The 18131-nt window shown below is 35.9% G+C and overlaps 1 protein-coding gene across 1 annotated transcript; it reads left to right on the top strand.

Annotated features, from left to right (window-relative positions):
- The first annotated feature begins 1589 nt into the window (after positions 1 to 1589).
- LOC149792116 (NADH dehydrogenase [ubiquinone] 1 alpha subcomplex subunit 8-like) lies at positions 1590 to 17536 on the top strand. The gene is made up of 3 exons (XM_089970639.1): positions 1590 to 1772; positions 9077 to 9252; positions 17019 to 17536. Exons 1-3 carry the CDS (start codon positions 1644 to 1646, stop codon positions 17239 to 17241), a joined length of 528 nt encoding a protein of 175 aa, XP_089826765.1. The 5' UTR covers positions 1590 to 1643; the 3' UTR covers positions 17242 to 17536.
- Positions 17537 to 18131: the final 595 nt, after the last annotated feature.

Raw genomic sequence — 18131 nt, 5'->3', positions numbered from 1 at the left:
GGATCTGAGAGTAAGTACTTGTTGCACTGCTACACAGTACTATGGATCTGAGAGTAATTACTCATTTCACTGCTACACAGTACTATGGATCTGAGAGTAAGTACTCATCACACTATTACACAGTATTATGGATCTGAGAGTAATTACTCATTTCACTGCTACACAGTACTATGGATCTGAGAGTAAGTAATCATTGAACTGCTACACAGTACTATGGATCTGAGAGTAATTACTCATTGCACTGCTACACAGTATTATGAATCTAAGAGTAAGTTCTCATTGCACTGCTACACAGTACTATGAATCTAAGAGTAAGTACTCATTGCACTGCTACACAGTACTATGGATCTGAGAGTAAGTACTTGTTGCACTGCTACACAGTACTATGGATCTGAGAGTAATTACTCATTGCACTGCTACACAGTATTATGGATCTAAGAGTAAGTACTCATTGCACTGCTACACAGTACTATGGATCTAAGAGTAAGTACTCATTGCACTGCTACACAATACTATGGATCTAAGAGTAAGTACTCATTGCACTGCTACACAGTACTATGGATCTGAGAGTAAGTACTCATTGCATTGCTACACAGTATTATGGATCTAAGAGTAATTACTCATTGCACTGCTACACAGTACTATGGATCGGAAAGTAAGTACTTGTTGCACTGCTACACAGTACTATGGATCTGAGAGTAATTACTCATTGCACTACTACACAGTACTATGGATCTAAGAGACTTAGCATGCCTTGCACTACTATATAGTTTTATTGATGTGAGAGATGCTATGTGTTTTTATTTTGCATTGTGTGCTGGGTTTTTCCCATGATTATATGTTATGTATATATATATTGATATATTGTGTGGTTGACCTTGATCATTAAATGAGTTTACAGTTGACCTTGACTAATGACTTGTTATTTTTTAAACAACATATTATGTACCTACATTTATTTGTTCTCTATGTTTAGCATGTTGTGCCCGACATGAGTATAGCAATTAGTGTTAATTAGTTTATCATCATTGTTTTATTTTAGTCATTGTCTTAATATGATTAAAATGGTATTTCTGTTCCAAATTATATAAATGTTTCTTTTTATTTTATTTATTAATAGTGATTTAATTTTCTTGCACTGTAATATTTGAAGGAAAGCAAATCAAACAACAGTGTGACTTTTTGTGAAGCTTTTCGAAGATGACCATCAGTGTTGAAGAAATGTCCATTTTCACTTGCAATAATGTATTGCATTGTTCGTTTGTTTTCTATTTAGTTGATATTGCTGTTTTATTATTTTTTATGGGATTTTTGTTTGTTTTTGTTTTGTTTTGTTTTGAGGTTTTTTTTTTATTTTATTCCAAGTTATGGAGCCTGAAATAGAAAGATCGGGGTATACCACTAAGTTCTTCATTAACACAGATAAGAGAAATGGAAATGTGAATTTTATTCATATTACTTTGTCGCTATTTAGTGAAAAGTTTTTGTCTCATAAAAGAAACGCGAAACGGATAACTGTCATTGGATTGTTATTCTGCGTGCGGATTCCGCTTCGGGGTAGAATATTCAAACTTTTCATAATTATGTCCCCTGATTTTACCCTTTCCATTTGGGCAGAGGGCGTTCGTATTCAGCAGACGAAGATGCCTTGGAGAGAATCTGATTATCTACCAAGCTACGAGGAACTGACCGTTCCCGAATTAACGTTGACCACACCGGTCATGCGAGCTGGGGCGCTTCACTTCGGAAAATACTGTGACAATCAGTGCAAAGTAAATAATGAGTAATTACAGTGATGGCAGTACACGGGGGGGGGGGGGGGGGGGGGGAGGGGGATAAACTAGTCCTACAGTGTAAGACCTCGGCCTTGATATTTGTTTTGGGCACTAAAACATAAATAGCATGTGATACGTCTTACATTGTCGGACTAGTTAAAGTTCAACTAGCTCAGCCTATTTTATTCTTTCTTCAAACATGACTGGTGGCGGAGAACAACCATATAGACATCATTCTTGTTGAACTGTCTGTACCCTTACACACAGGTGCTCGACGCGAGCTTGATGTTAAGAAAAAACTGAAGTTACGGGCTCCGAAACTTGCGCTTTTCGCAAAGTTTTCCTTTGTGGACACTTCCGTGCTCCTATGATAATAAGTATAACCTTTTGAGCCAATCATATTTTGGCGTTGACGTTAGTGCCGCCTATTTTGAAAATAGAGATGCATGTATACGATGTGTTGTGCAGTGAAGAAGACAATGTATAATACTTGCATGGAACAGGATTCTTAAAGTTGAATCGAGTTAATGGTAAGTGAAAAACTTACTTTTGCATCTACTGCTGTTCTGTAATTCAAGAAAGGATGCACCATAGAGTTGAAAACATTGTCCATATCGCTCTTGTCACCAGTTTTCAGATGAGCACGGAAGTGTCCACAAAGGAAAACTTCGCAAAAATCGCACGTTTCAGAGCCCATAACTTCAGTTTGGTATAACGCAGAAAAGTCAATGATGGCTTGATGGATAGAAAAATATCTCAGAAGTAAAACAAGCCACATAGTATGGTCGCGTGCCTTTAAAGACGGAAACAGCAGAAGAAAATCAAGGGTCATGGGTGGAGCGAAATATTTGGAAGTTCCGTACCTTCTCTCTTATATATTATGATACAGAGGGTCCTATGTCAGAACGGGTCATCGGGGTAATCTAAGGTATTTTTGCCACTCTGTATGATTTTTTTTTCTTTAGATGATTGGTTTTTTTTCTTCTTAACATCAAGCTTGCGTCGAGCACCTGTGCCCTTACACATAAGGATTATCGGGCCGATCACTACTAACTACCTAAGGAATAAATTTATTTTGACTGACCTTTGTTTTTAGACGGTAATTGTAATCCCTCTTGCATTGATTCTTGGCATTAAATCCTTTTAAACACTTTCTTTTTAGTATTAATCGCTGTCAGAACAGAACAGCTCTGTATTCATTGCAAGAGTATCGCATCTTAACCACCAAGCTCCATCATCCACAGTAGTCATTTCCTGCAGACCAGCTTATAGTTCTCTGTGGTTTTTTTTTTTCTTTTGACAATATTGGTGGCGAAGACCAGTGGTGCTTGGCACTGGTTGTGCTGGAATTTTCATTCCTTGGCTTTCACGGACTATCTACTGCTCTCTAGCAATAAATTTATTTTAACTGACCTTTGTACACGAATGTAAAATCCCTCTTCACTTGAACAATGGCATTAAATCCTTCAGAACACTGACTTTTTTTAGTAGTAATCCCTGTCAAAACAGAACACCAGCGTGGCCAAAAGTTCTTGACCTGAAAAATTTTAAATTGATGAATGTTGTATAAAAGTGGGCCACCTGATAGAGCCAAATGCTGAAAACTCCTGCACCGATAGTGCCAAATACCAGTGGTTTCTTCCACCATTAATGTAATGAAAAAGGGCAGAAAACTACTTGCTCGTCTATCGCTTGCCATTGATATCAGACACACTATATAGTTAACAGGCATTGCTCTGGCCTTGTGAAGCTGCTTTCCTTTCTTGCATCAGCAGCTTCAGTCAGGTAAAAGTCAGCTGAATACAAGAGTGTTCTGCTCTGACACAGATTAACACTAAAAAGTGAACCATTATCTGTGCTTATAAAATCTGATGTCTGGGGCCCCTCTAAGTTCAGATTGGGCCCATCCTGTATTCTAAAAGAGCTGTCTGTCGGGCTTGTCAAAAAAATAATCAAAATTGTCAGAAGAAACTTTGAACTCTCTGATATATGTTCACATACTTGCCATAATGTATCGCAATCCATTAAAATCAGATTCCCACTGTCCTATGTGAAATGGAGATTGTAACACGGCATGTCATGCTAAAAGCATGATTTTGTTCTCCCAAACCCCACACACCATTAGGTTTCAAGAAAACAATTTTCAGTAATCTTTATAATAATTAAAAAAAAAAACACTTTCGGTATAAGCATATATAATTGGTAAACAGTCATGATTATAGCTGATGTAAAACTATCCCTTGGGCAGTTTAAATGGCAGTAATTAAAAGGCAAAGAGGTCAGGTATAAACCACCATTTAACATATTACTTAATTGGCTGACAATAGCTAGTGAGATGTCTATGACAACTGCAGTAGGTGACCCCATGGTGCTAATTTGCATAGGTACGATCAGGACATGGAACAAGCCAATAATGGCAAGTCAAAGAAATGCCAAAAATTTGTAGGAGAACAGAAGTTAATACATATTGTGCTGAATGAAAATATTTAAGCCATATGTATTATAGGTTTTTGACAAATTTTTGGACAGCGGCAAAGTTTATCTGAAGCCAGATTTTACTGCATTTATAAAACGCAAAGCATAATCATTTCAATTCTCAAAATTAGTATTAAAATGTGATTCATATTTATAGCCAATTTAGGAAGCAATTGGCTATAAATAATCTCAACAAAGCTCAACAAAAACAAATTTCAGAACTGGTTGATGGATTTTTATTTTGTGAAGCACCCTAGTAAAATAAAACGAAGGTGAGAGAGAGGCAATTCTTTGCACATACTGCAAACAACATATTGACATACATCAACTTGGTTCTGACCAGGATACGCTCACATAATCCAGTAGAGAAGTTTGAACACCACTACCATCCAGTCTCTAGCAAATATTGTGATGAATACTGATGACACCTGTATTACTTTCAAACCACCAAAATGAATTTAAGGTTTTGTGACAAATATTGTTAAAAGAAGGGTACATTTTGGGCATATGGAAATTAGAGTCCTGGCTTGTGTAATTTCAGTCAGGGCTTGTGTTTGTTTTAAGTCACCAACCCTGGTCCTGTATATAAAAAAAAAAAAAATTCATCACTGATTTAGGTTTAATGCCCCAAAATGATAGAAGTAGCTTTGTACATGCCAACTAGATCAGCCCTTAAAGAAACCCTTTTCATTTTATTTGAAACAGGCTTGTGATGGAAATGACTGTAACACAAAGTGAGGGCACAAATGAGGACAAAGAGAACCTGAAGTCGTAATGTGCATCTAGTATTGTATTGTAAGACAGATTCTTTGGTAATTTCTCATTTTGTGTTTAACAACACAAAATTTCATGTACATGATGGTGGAAGTCTTAATGGTGATGATGACAACCATGGTTATTATCTGATTGCTGTTATTCAGTATATCTGTTCATTTAGTTTTCTGTTTTAAATACCATTATAATTGAAAAAATATTGCAATTATTTATTGCAACAAATATAAATCCCATTTTATTAGTTGAAGAAAAAATATCTTGAGGTAAAAGTAAAAAACTATCCCAATGGGGTCAGTACCTTTAATACATGCTCCATTTGACTGCATATGTTTGAGCAGCAGTAGCTAAAACATGTGAGAATTCATCTTGACAACATTTAACATGCTGTCACAAGCCGTCTCAGGGTTCCTTATGGTACCAGTATTAGTCATCTTCTCTTTTGAGCCCTTATTTTATGACACACCCATTTAATGTTACAAAGTTGATCAGGCATTTGATGCCTGGAACTACTACTATACATTTACAAGTTAAACTAAGGAAAGTTTACATGTATTTTACAGTATATCATTCATTAAGGTGGACAGCAATATCTTGGAAAGAATGTTTGACAATGAATTTTAAGATGAAGCTGGTGTGCAAAAAGACATTAAACATAAAATTTTAAAAACTCTCAATAAGTAAGAAAAACTCGTGGAGTCAAGATTCAAGGCATGGTTAGAAACACTCCATATTTGGATGAAACTTGATGCCATATTTAATTCCCATTAGATATTACACAATGTAAATCATCTAATGTAACAAATAGAGCTAAGATCCATTTAATCTTCAGAGTTTCAAAAATATGGTCTGCTCAGTGGTGTAACTAAGATATTTCGGTCCATATGCAAAGCTTACTGATGGGCCCCTGCCTAATCTATAGTGTACAAAATATAATTCACAGGCCACTATGCTTCCATGATTTACTTACTATGACACCAGCAGCATTGCTCTAATTATTGAACATGTCTTCCTTTTGCATAACATGCCAATCACTATTGTCAGATTTAGAATGTCAGCATGACCATATCCCTCTTTCTGGAACCTACACTTTGTCCCACACGTTTCGTTGTTTCTTTTTTCCAGAAAAGTCAAAAAGTTCACATTCACAGTTGCCTGCCATTTTAAAACAGGTTGCTTATATCATGGCTAAATTATATTTCAAAAATGGATAAGGCATAAATCAGACTAAATATTTCTCATACTGTCATCAATTTAGCTTAGTAAATACTATTCTTTTTATAATAGTGTTATTAAATTAATATATTTTTTTAAAGTTTTTCCCACTCTAGTAATATTAATTTAATAAGGAAACTCAATCATGAAAAGTCATAATCAATTAATCAATCGTATTGGTTGAATGAGGGATGCTCAAGGAACTTGATGAATCACTAGGAATGATATTATGCAAAGTAATCAGATTTCAAGGTCAAAGTAATCAGATTTCAAGGTCAAAACTGATTTAATTTACTGTTGTATATGTGATGCAAGAAGACCAGTGTTTCCCAGAGTGTGGTACACAAAAAGGTTTCAGTGGGTACAGGGCCGAAAATAAATCACTAAAATTCACTGTGAATAAAAACACTACAGCACATGGAGAAGGGATATGCCAATAAGATCAATGACCCAAAAGAATACACAAATGTTATAAGTTTGAGAAACGCTCAAGTAGATCATGATAATCACAGGGGTTAAACTTTCACTCGGGATCTGAAAACCCAGATTGTAAACTTAACATTTCAGCAGAAGGGAAAATATGCAACTTCAAGAAGTGTTTCAGAGATTAAAGCCTATTGTCTTATAAATTTTCAACATGTTGGGCAAGGATGGTCAGACTTCTACTCATTTTTTCATTTGTGAGGGTTTGAGTGCCAGTTTTATTCCCAAGATATCAAGTCCAGTTAGAGATCATGTTAAGGTGAGTTTTTGAAGTTGGTCATCTAGTTTCATGCATACAAGTTGGGAGTGTCCAAGCCTTCACATTGTGCAGCCTGTGTTCATGTAAGCAGTCCATTTGAAAATATTGTTTTAATTCATATGCATAATTAGTGATAAGGAACTCTTCTTGATTGATCCTGTGGCCAACAACTTTAAGCATTTTATCTTTTGGCCACCCAGCTGAGAAAAGGTTGGATACCCCTGATTTAAGTGACAAGGTACAGCCACTGGCCATCTTCAGAAGCTCATGCAATAAAAATTGTATGGAAAAGGGACATTTGTTATCAATGACAATAACAAGTACAAGGCCAGTACAGTAGATCAGACACTAATTTACTCTTCTCACTGGTACATTATATTGATTTTTAAGTTGAACTTTAAACTGTCCATTTGTTGTAATTTTTACTTTTTACCTGTCAAAATCTTATGGTATGTACATGTTGTGTCATGCATTGTCCATTGTGCATCCATCAGCAAATGCTTGTTATCAGTCATATAGTATTTCTAGTCCAGTTCTTATCAAATTGGGAATATTTATATTATGAATCCTGAAAATCTCAGGCAAGTTTGATGAATGAGATCCACACATGAAGTGATTTTGTGTGTGACTGACTGAGGTTATTACCCCTGTGTACCCCTTTGAAAGCCATGATACCTTGGGCAGGGCACTTTACTCCAATTACCTCAGCACTAAAAAATACCTATTTGTGTTGCTGAGCCAAAAAACACAAAAAATGAACCGAATGAACTTTAAATATGGGCTTATATCATAAAGATCATGTATGAATTCTATAAAGCATGAGATCCATGCATATTAATAAAGTGTCCTGACCATTATTAATAACAGTCCATCTTTTAGTATGAACAATGTGGTATTGCCCAGCAGCCCCCATGCATCAAGGCATGAATATCATACATAACTCACCTGGCCATTCAGATGTGTAATTGTAGCATTGCCTAGAAGTCTTCGTGTATCAAGGTACGAGTATCATTCATTCTTTTTTTTATTCACCTGGCCATTCAGATGTGTAATTGAAGCATTGCCTAGAAGTCTTCGTGTATCAAGGTACGAGTATCGTTCATTCTTTTTTTTATTCACCTGGCCATTTAGATGTGTAATTGAAGCATTGCCTAGAAGTCTTCGTATATCAAGGTACGAGTATCATTCATTCTTTTTTTTATTCACCTGGCCATTCAGATGTGTAATTGAAGCATTGCCTAGAAGTCTTCGTGTATCAAGGTACGAGTATCATTCATTTTTTTTTAATTCACCTGACCATTCAGATGTGTAATTGTAACATTGCCTAGAAGTCATAGTGCATCAAGGTACGAGTATCATTCATTCTTTCTTTTATTCACCTGGCCATTCAGATGTGTAATTGAAGCATTGCCTAGAAGTCATAGTGCATCAAGGTATGAGTATCATTCATGTTTATTTTTTTTATTCACCTGGCCATTCAGTTGTGTAATTATCATATTGCCCAGAAACCCTCATACATCAAGGTATGAGAATCATACATCCTTTTCTAACATGCCTGGCCATTTAAGATGTGTAATTATGGTATTGTGCAGCAATCCTCATGCATCCAAAAGTGTGTGTCATGCATCCTATTTTAACTCACCAGGTCATAGACATCACACAATGTAAAGATATTTACACTGAGATATAAATAATGCTATTCATATGGAGTTAATTCTGATCAGTTTCTTGTACTTTTTTGTGGAAAAATAATGTGTCCCTGGATAAGTGACCATTAACCAGGATTACTACTGTACATTGCACGTGTTTTGAGATGAATGATCATGGTTAAAGGTGAATGTCAAAAGAAGAATTGTGTAACATTTTGGGACCTCACTGTTAAGTGCTATATGATGGGTGCTTCCATTCCTGTATTGTTATCATATTTACTGCATATTGGCAGAGCAATAGGGTGATTAAAAGATAAGTACCAAGTTATAGTCCTGTTACAGTAGTTACAATGATGTTTAGGGTTTGGTTTTTATTCTTACATAAGATATATATGTCATAAACAGATCTGATCAGCTGCTTATTCACCGTTGTGTTATCTTCCTTTCAGGAGTTCATGCTTTGTTATCATGAAACTCTGGATCCCAGAAAATGTTTAAACGAGGGGAAGGAAATAACTAGGTGTGGATTTGAATTTTTCGGCAAAGTGAAGAAGCACTGTGCTGATGAATTTACAAAGTTCCATGAATGCATCGACTTTTCCTCCAGAGATCTGATCTTTAAGCCGTAAGTCACAGAGGTTAATGCTTACTAATAGTGTCCAGTCATGTGACTAGTCATTAACTCTTAGTTTTCAGTCTTGTTAAGTGATTGCATATTAAATCAGTGTCCAGTCATCTGAGTAGTCATTAAGTCTTAGTTCTCAGTCTTTTTAAGTGATTGCTTATTAAACCAGTGTCCAATCATCTGAGTAGTCATTAAGTCTTACTTCTCAGTCTTATTAAGTGATTGCTTATTAAATCACAGTGTCCAGTCATCTGAGTAGTCATTAAGCCTTACTTCTCAGTCTTGTTAAGTGATTGCTTGTTAAATCACAGTGCTCAGTCAAATCATATAAAGTATCTGCTCATTTTTCACTTTGCTTTGTTTTGATAAGACACTGCTTTTTGTTAAGGTCTGTTAATGGTAAATTAAGATTAGAATATACAGTTTTCCTCAAATGTAGGGGTTGTTTCCCCTATTAACAAAACTAAAGCTCTGCAAGGAACTTGACATCACAGGGGGATTTAACTGTATGGTTAGTTTACTTGTTATTGGGAATTGAATTACGGTAGTTCCTTATTTTAACAAATGGTTTGGAGTCCTTGTTTTGTAAGAGCAAGGCATCCATTATAATGAAGCAATATGTTTATGTACAAGTGCTGTCAGGGGTGCAATGGGAATGTATTTTTATACTAAGTAATTCTCAATACAGTAAGTTTCACTATTGTAAGGATTTACAGTATCTGATTGCATTTCCTCCAGTTATGTAAATGAATAGATCAAGTTTATATTCTCTTGAATAGTTTCAGAAAATAGATTTTTCATTTTTTTGCTGTTAATAACTTGCTTACAGTTATGATTTTGTGCACTTTTTTACAGAAATTAGTATATTTTATGATGTATATAGAATGAGGTGAAAGTTTTGTTCTGCCATATAACACACATGTGATATTCAGTATTTCAAAATCTTGATGATTTTGCTTCATTTTCCTTTTTCATTTGTTAAATGACATTTAATTGGTTTGCAGTAAAACAGTCCTTGACTTTGTCATTGTTCTTTTACATGAGTGCATAGTACTTATAAAGAGCACCTAATCACTCCCTATAAAAATATGAAAATTTTGAAGCAGTTAAAAGTAAGTTTTGGTATTAATTTTTTGTAGATCATCATAAATAAAGGAAAAATTTGCGTTAGTGTCTGTATATCTTTTCATTTATATGGCTGGCCTTTAAAAGAGCTGTTATATAGGTTGCATTTTCAATGGAATTCAGTTGGATTAATCAGATATCTAAAATTCTTATTATTATTTTTATTATGTCACTCTGTTATTATTTTTGTTATGTCACTCTGTAGACTAATCTCTAATCATTCTGAACATTCTGTGCAACAGCTCTCATGTACAGTAGTCCCCCTCTTATAAGGCCACCCCTAATGCAGCAGGGAAGTGGCCTTATAATGTGGGTGGTCTTTCTAGAGGGGGATGACAAATGCGAATAGTAAATACATATGAAGAAATTCACAAGTACATCTAATTCTAAAACATTTAATATTTCATTAAAAAATCACATGCATGTTGTGAAATAAATGTAAAACAAACTGTGTCATCATTTTCAAAAGAATGCTTTGAATAACCATTGATATAGTTTTAAAACTGTCTTTATAATTATGTTACAGATCACATCATCTGTCACTTTGTTGGTAACAGTCTAAAAAAACAATCCAGTCCTATAACAAGAAAAAATATCCTTGCTGTCATATCCTCTGCATATATCGTTTAGTCTTTTGTTCCAATCTTCGACAGCTTCATTATTAACATCAGCTGATTCTCCACTAAGGACAGAACACTTAATATTGTGTCACACTTGAAATATGTGCAACCATCCGTTACTTGCGGTAAAGTCGTCATATCCCATTTCAACTGACAAAATTGTTGCTTTTTCTTGTCATTCAAATCAGGATACAAATGTCTCCTGGCTCAAACAATCTTCCTTTCTCCGTCCATTTCATCTGCCCACTTCTGCAGAATTGTTTCATTATCTTTCACAGTATTGTTTATCTGAGTCTTCCCGACGTTAGTTTTCTGCAAGGATCCTCAATACTGATAAAACAATTTTGCATGCATCTAAACAAATTGCCGTGTGTTTTTAAAGGAAGTGATCTTGTCACGTGATTCATTAGTCTCAGTCTATTACCCTATTGTTTTTATATATTTCTTTACACTAAGTGAGAGAAGCCAAAACGGCTTCGATATGTACCATTAACATCACGCAGATTTGACCTTGCGACCGTTAGGATTCGTAATTTTGACAATTATTGTCATTAGTAACAGCCACTAATTATCAAAGTTAACAAACTCAACTTCTTACTAAGGGAAGCCATAAAGGCTATCAAACCATTTTCCTGCTGACTTGGGTATTGTACATCGATACTGCCACTTCTCAGCTGTTATCAGAGTGACTAAACCAGACATCTTATGATAACACAGCAGTAAGGCTAATTGGATTGCATGTACTTACCCTTTTGTATGGATTAAAATTTGAGTCTTTCTCAGTTTGTATGGAATAAATTTAGCTTCTCGTGAGGCGTAAATGATATAATATTAACCTTAGTGATACATGTACTTTACTCATCACTTCTTTCAGTAACGAAAACCTGACATCGGGAAACAGAAATTGGATTACTTAACACACGTTATGAATAAAATACTGGTTCTGGATACATATTCAGATAAAATGCAGCCGCTTGTGAGGGGTAAATTTTATATTATTGCACTAATATGCTGGTCGCGTTAGCCAGGTGGCCTTTCGCGATGGGTGCTTTTGAACACAAACTCGTCGGTGCCAATGGATTCTGGCCGTAAGGAGCGGGTGGCCGCTGGTCGGGGTGGACGTTCAAGAGGGGGACTACTGTACATCTTTGTCTTGCTCTCTTGGTGGTGTTGGTACTTGATATCACCACACCCTTTGAACAGAAAGTCAGTTGTCATGGGGTCATCACTTCACAGGAGAGCTTATGATATCTAACCAGACCTAATGAAGATGTTGACAATCTGACGTCCTTTTTGACCATCACAGTGGCCATCATGGAAATCTTGTTTTGGCTACACCTCCAAAATAGAAAGTAGGTTGACATGGAGTTTTCACTAGAAGGCTTCTCATGTCAAGTTGGTCCTAGATAAAACAGAAAGTAGGTTGACATGGATTTTTCACTAGAAGGTTTCTCATATTTAGTGGGTCCTAGATAAAAAAGAAAGTAGGTTGACATGGAGTTTTCACTAGAAGGCTTCTCATGTCTAGTGGGTCCTAGATAAAAAAACAAAGTAGGTTGACATGGAGTTTTCACTAGAAGGCTTCTCATGTCTAGTGGGTCCTAGATAAAAAAGAAAGTAGGTTGACATGGAGTTTTAACTAGAAGGCTTCTCATGTCTAGTATGCCTGTCTGACTGTCATGTCAGCATTTGATTTTACTAAAAGAGTACTGTCGATATCAAGTTGGTCCTAAAGGAAAATGGCTCAGCTTCAGCATCCAGTATGGCCACCATAGTGGGGGTGCTCTACATATATTATGAACTTCTGAGAAAGTGGTGGGTGTAAGATGAAGTTTTTTTTATATTTTTTGCAACATGCACAATGGAGAGAATTTTGGCATACCTCTATGTTATTTTCATGTACTGTGGCTGAAATTTCATTGGATATTGTACTTGAGATTGTAAATGATTTAAACACACAGCTAACTAAAATGACTGCTCCCTTGTGCTGAAAAAAATCAGCCTGAATTAGTCTAAAGTACACTCTCTTTAGCAGTTGTTAAAATAGGGAAGATGAATTTTGCCAGACTAGACAAAACAGCTCTGAATGTGCAGTGAATGAATTACCAAATATCTCAAATGTAAAAAAGTTATCAGCTCTTTTTTTTACAATTTACCTCAGAAGTCTAGCAGTTTTTTGAAAGGTGTACATATGAAGTAAGGTCAAGCTGTATATTCTATAACCCATATTAAACACATCAATCATATACCAAAATAAACGGAATTAAAGGTTCTTTGAATAATACTTAAGATACACAAGGTCTTTTTTAAATAGCCAGTATAACCAGTGAGGACACCCAGGGAAATTCTTTTTCTTTAAAATTCAAACCATATGCAAAATATGAAACTGGTGAGTGCCACCAGTTGTGATTTTGCCAAATCATCACAACTTCTGAATGAATGAGTTGTCAAATAATGGAGTTTTCACTAAGAGACTTCTTTTGATATCTAGTTGATAATAAAGGAAAATGGTGGCTATGTTACTTCCAATATGGCCACCACTACAGCCATCTTGAATATCGTGTTATGGCTTTGTCTCTTAGATACCATATCATATCATCAAAATACATTTTTTCTTTGAGCCTGACATTTTAACCCACAAATCAAGAGGTTTCATCCATATCTAAGTCCAAGCCCACCACACTGGTCAAGGTATGTGAACTAGAAATAAAGTTAGTATGTAAAAAAGAAGAATACTCTACTTTGTCATATTGACCTTAAATTTTAAACTTTTGACCCCCCCAAAAAAAAAAAAATTTTTTTTTCATTTTTAGCCAACATGTAAGTCATGCTCAAACTCTGGTAATTATATATGATTGAGAACTTGACCTTTGTGTCAATCAGAATCCATTTGTTTTCTTTCAGTCTCGTCTTTGGCCACTGTCCTTTCAGCCTCAAATTTATAGACTTCTTCCTTACCCTAAGTGCAAGTCATCACAAAGTTGAGTCGAGGTTTATTTTGTGCAACTAATGTCATTACAAGGAACCAGTTTTTGGTATCGCAGCCTGTAACTTTGACATTTTGACCTTAAAATAAATAGGCTTCTTCATTACCCTAAGAGCATGCCATCCACAAGGTTTGGTACATGATTGTAATGCAAAACAAATGTTATCGTGAAGAATCAATTTCTGTTCCTTCAGTCAATGACCCTGACCTTTGATCCTCAAGATGATTACTTTTATTCTTATCCAAAGTGCAAGTAGTCCATAAAGTCTGCAAACTGTTGAGGTTGAGTTATTGTAAAAACCTTTCTTTTTTTTCATTCTCATAAAATGGAATTAAATGTTATTGCAAAAATTGTTAATGAAATATTTGATAGCAAGTTAAAAGCATTGGTTCAGACCTTTTGGATCAGTGAAAGGGCTTATTCCATGAATTAAGGGCCCTCAATTCAATGTCTCTGGAGATCTGCCTTTGGGATGGACTATATTATTCCATAAATTAAGGGCCCTCAATTTGATGTCTCTGGAGAACTGCTTTTGGGATAGACTATTATTCCATGAATCTATTCAGTGTCTGTGGGGTACTACTTTTTGGATAGACTTTCTTTCCATCAAAAAGGCACCCTCAGTTATAGGTGTATGGAAAATCCATATTGCATTATTCACCTCCTTCCTGTCATATCCATCACAGTTCTTCTTTCTGTTCAACAATTTTTGAAGAACTGAATTGAAACCAATTTTGATATAATGCATTATGTTTTAAGAAGACCTAATCAAGGTCTGATTTATATTTGGACATTGTATGGCCTTTGTGGACCCAGTTTGAGTTTTAAATGTTGTTTGCATTATATTGCAATGTTCTTGCATCAATCAGTGGTCATTGTTTGTTTCTGATTCCCACCACCACCACTTTTGCAAATTTCTATACAAATTGGGTATTGCTTTTTTTGTTATGTTTCAAGTGTAATTTTTGTATCATAGGGGTCAGATCAGACTTGGTTTTGTGGAGGAGGGGTATTTGTGTAAAATAGTCACATCAAATGATGAGCAGATGCCCTGCCTCCTTTTTGTCCAAATGAACTCATTGCTATTTTACCCTAAACAGTGAATTCAGTGATATTCTGCATCCAAAACAGTGAATATCATATCATGTTTTTCGTTTTTGATTAAGCAAGCCATACAGACATGAAACTCTAAGATGTGTGAGTGAAATCCCAAGCATATTTATGCCAGCACACCCATACTGTAAAAGAATTCTGAATCTGTTTTATGTTTCAGTTGAAAATGTAATGGAAGGTGCTTTCAGCATGTATTAGTCACACATTTTATGTAAAAGTTGTGTATATAATTAGTATTTTGTGTATTTATTACTAACTTGCACAGATAAAGACATAGTTGTTGGCAATTTTGAATGCAAAATTTGACCCAAACTGTTCACATCTCCCAATTTTTTTTATTACTTCACACAGGTAACAGTAAGAGTGCAGAAGTCACAACAACTGATTTTCAGGTCCTGCTCAACCCGTAGATAAATTTCAAGATTGTACACCATTTCCTCACATATACTTGAATACACTGGTCGGTGTAGGAAGGGCAAAAGAAAATTAAAGTTGATATAATAATAATGGTAGTCTCTCGAGCCGAGGAAGACAAGTTGTGCGATCTCATTCAACGGTGGACGTGCATGTGGCTCCTGAGTCCAAATTCCGATGCACACAGGCGGTTGCAGGTGGGACATGGGACACCGGTGGTTGGTGGTATTTGTGATGCAGTTCTGTGACGTCTTTCCCGAGTTGCAGCAAGACGCTGGCGGCAGTCATCCTCAAAGGTGGAACAGGCTTTTCTGGTCAGCGCTCGCCAATGGCTTCTGTCCAAGGCAGCGAGCTCGAGCTGGCAGGGTTGGAGGTCTGTCCATTTGATGTTCATCTTGAGGTTGTCTTTGTACCTCTTATGAGGGCGGCCTTGGTTTCGGTTTCCCTGGGCTAGCTCGCAATAGAACGACTGCTTTGGGATTCTGCTTTGATCCATGCGGATGACATGGCCAGTCCAACGAAGCTGGGCCTGGATTAGTTTGGCTTCGATGCTTGTTGTGTTGGCTCTGTCAAGGACTTCCTCGTTGGTGATTCGGTCCTGCCACTTTATCCGCATAATGGATCACAGGGAGCGCTGGTGGAATTGTTCCAACTGACTGATATGTCTTCGGTAGAGTGTCCACGTTTCACAGCCATACAAGAGAGATGTGAGGACAACTACATTGTACACTTTCATCTTTGTTGACAGGCATATGTCCTTGTGCTGCAAAACCTTGGTTCGAAGTCGTCCGAGTGCTTGACTGGCTTTTTGGATCCTCGCAGTGATTTCTTTGTCCAGTGAGCTGTCACTAGATATTGTGCTGCCAAGGTATTTGAAACTGTCCACATTCTTCAGCTGCGTGTCACCAATGGTGATACAGGGTTGTGAGGGGACAGTGGTTGGGGCGGGCTGGAAGAGGACTTCTGTCTTTCCTAGGCTGATTGTGAATCCAAATAAAGTTGATATAGGACTCCCCTAAATGCAAGGAAATAAAACAAGTCACTTTGGGCTCGTTACATTTTTTAGTGTCATTGATGCTGCTGAAAGAGCAGTCAGATCTAAAGCTGGACAAAAGCAGGAAACTTTGTTTTAGCCTTAGATATTTTTGGCATAATGTTGTGCTGAAATTAAAATTGTAGTTGTGGTAATTGTTTTATGATTGACAACGTAATTAGCCAAAAGATTGAAGAGACTAGTGTTAGCCTGTATTGGCCAAGCTATCTGTGTTGTATGGAGAAGTTTCTGGTTTTATTTAATTTTCTTGATTTTATATTTTTAAAATATACAATTTTCTGAACAGATTACTGTAAACAAGATTTTTCACCAAAGCACAGTTGAAATTGAGAAAATAAAGTGCATATATGTTTAGAATTTTTCCCTAGTCCTGACATGTTGTAATCAAATTTCTTCCATCATAATTTACAGAGAGGTTTGTTTGCATTGAAACACCTGTATTTGTTTTTCCAGATGCAAGAAACAGCAGAAGATTTTTGATGACTGTATGCGGGAGAAAGTTGGAATAGAGAGGCCACCTATCGGATATTTTAGCTTGACACGTGTTCACCACACGGAACGACCCAAACATATACTGCCTGAGATACCACTCCCAGATCCTATCCCAGATCCCCCGAGTGTAGAGGGTCGTATACCCAAGCATAAGCACTGGCCCAAACATGGATTACTTTCATAGTTTTTATTTTGGTGTGTGACAAATAAAACACTGTTACAGTATTGGAAGGTTTTAATAATAGACTAAGTAACAGTAATTCAGATGGTTTTTCTTAGTTGCATATGAATATCATTAAGTAACTTATAAGATTTTAATAAAATTAATGAAGTCAGAGTTATTGTTTCTTCCTTAACAGCTCCTCCAGCTAAGGGACTGAATTTATAACCAGCCCAGTAGACTTATTTGAAGTAGCAGAATCCCAATTTGTAAACTGTGTATTTCGGAACCATAATTTATTAAAATTATTGACATTTCAGGCCTCTGCTTGTAGAATTGTCTTTTTCGTAAGTAGTATAGTTTTGTCTCTCATGGGTTAGCAGTCAGAGACATAGATACAATCGACTGTCATAGAGATATATGTATAATTGATGGGCATAGAGACATATAGGTACAGTGGATTGGCATAGAGACAGAGGTACAATGGATTGGCATAGAGACAGAGGTACAATGGATTGGCATAGAGACATAGGTGCAATGGATTAGCAGATAGATACATATGGATTAGCAGATATAGACAATGGTATCACTGGTTAGCCATTGGAACATAGTTATATTAGATTATCAGATAGAGACATGTATATTAATTTTTTTCTCAGTAAACTTACCATTGTTTGCAGTGTTGAAATTTTGAATTATAATAATAATAATGAGGACTTTGTATAGCGCCTAATCTTTAGAAGCTCTAAGCACTTTACAACATTAGACAACATCTATAAGATAAAAACATATAATGATATGATGACAAAAATAAACACCATGAAATTAGAAAAACATAAAAAAAAACATTTTTAACAAATTATGATACTCATATACATGATAGAGAAATGTTGGTCATAGAGAATGTATTCTTT

This window comes from Sinohyriopsis cumingii, chromosome 9 (genome assembly GCF_028554795.1).
Source record: "Sinohyriopsis cumingii isolate HCF-2022 chromosome 9, ASM2855479v2, whole genome shotgun sequence".
NCBI classification, from domain to species: domain Eukaryota; kingdom Metazoa; phylum Mollusca; class Bivalvia; order Unionida; family Unionidae; genus Sinohyriopsis; species Sinohyriopsis cumingii.
Note: the sequence above shows the minus strand (reverse complement) of the source record. Positions and strands in the feature narration are given on the sequence as shown.

Coding starts and splice junctions, on each gene's coding strand:
- LOC149792116 (XM_089970639.1), top strand. CDS start 1,644: ATGCCTTGGAGAGAATCTGATTATCTACCAAGCTACGAGGAACTGACC. Junction 1,773..9,076: donor ACTGTGACAATCAGTGCAAA/GTAAATAATGAG, acceptor TCTTCCTTTCAG/GAGTTCATGCTTTGTTATCA. Junction 9,253..17,018: donor AGAGATCTGATCTTTAAGCC/GTAAGTCACAGA, acceptor TTGTTTTTCCAG/ATGCAAGAAACAGCAGAAGA.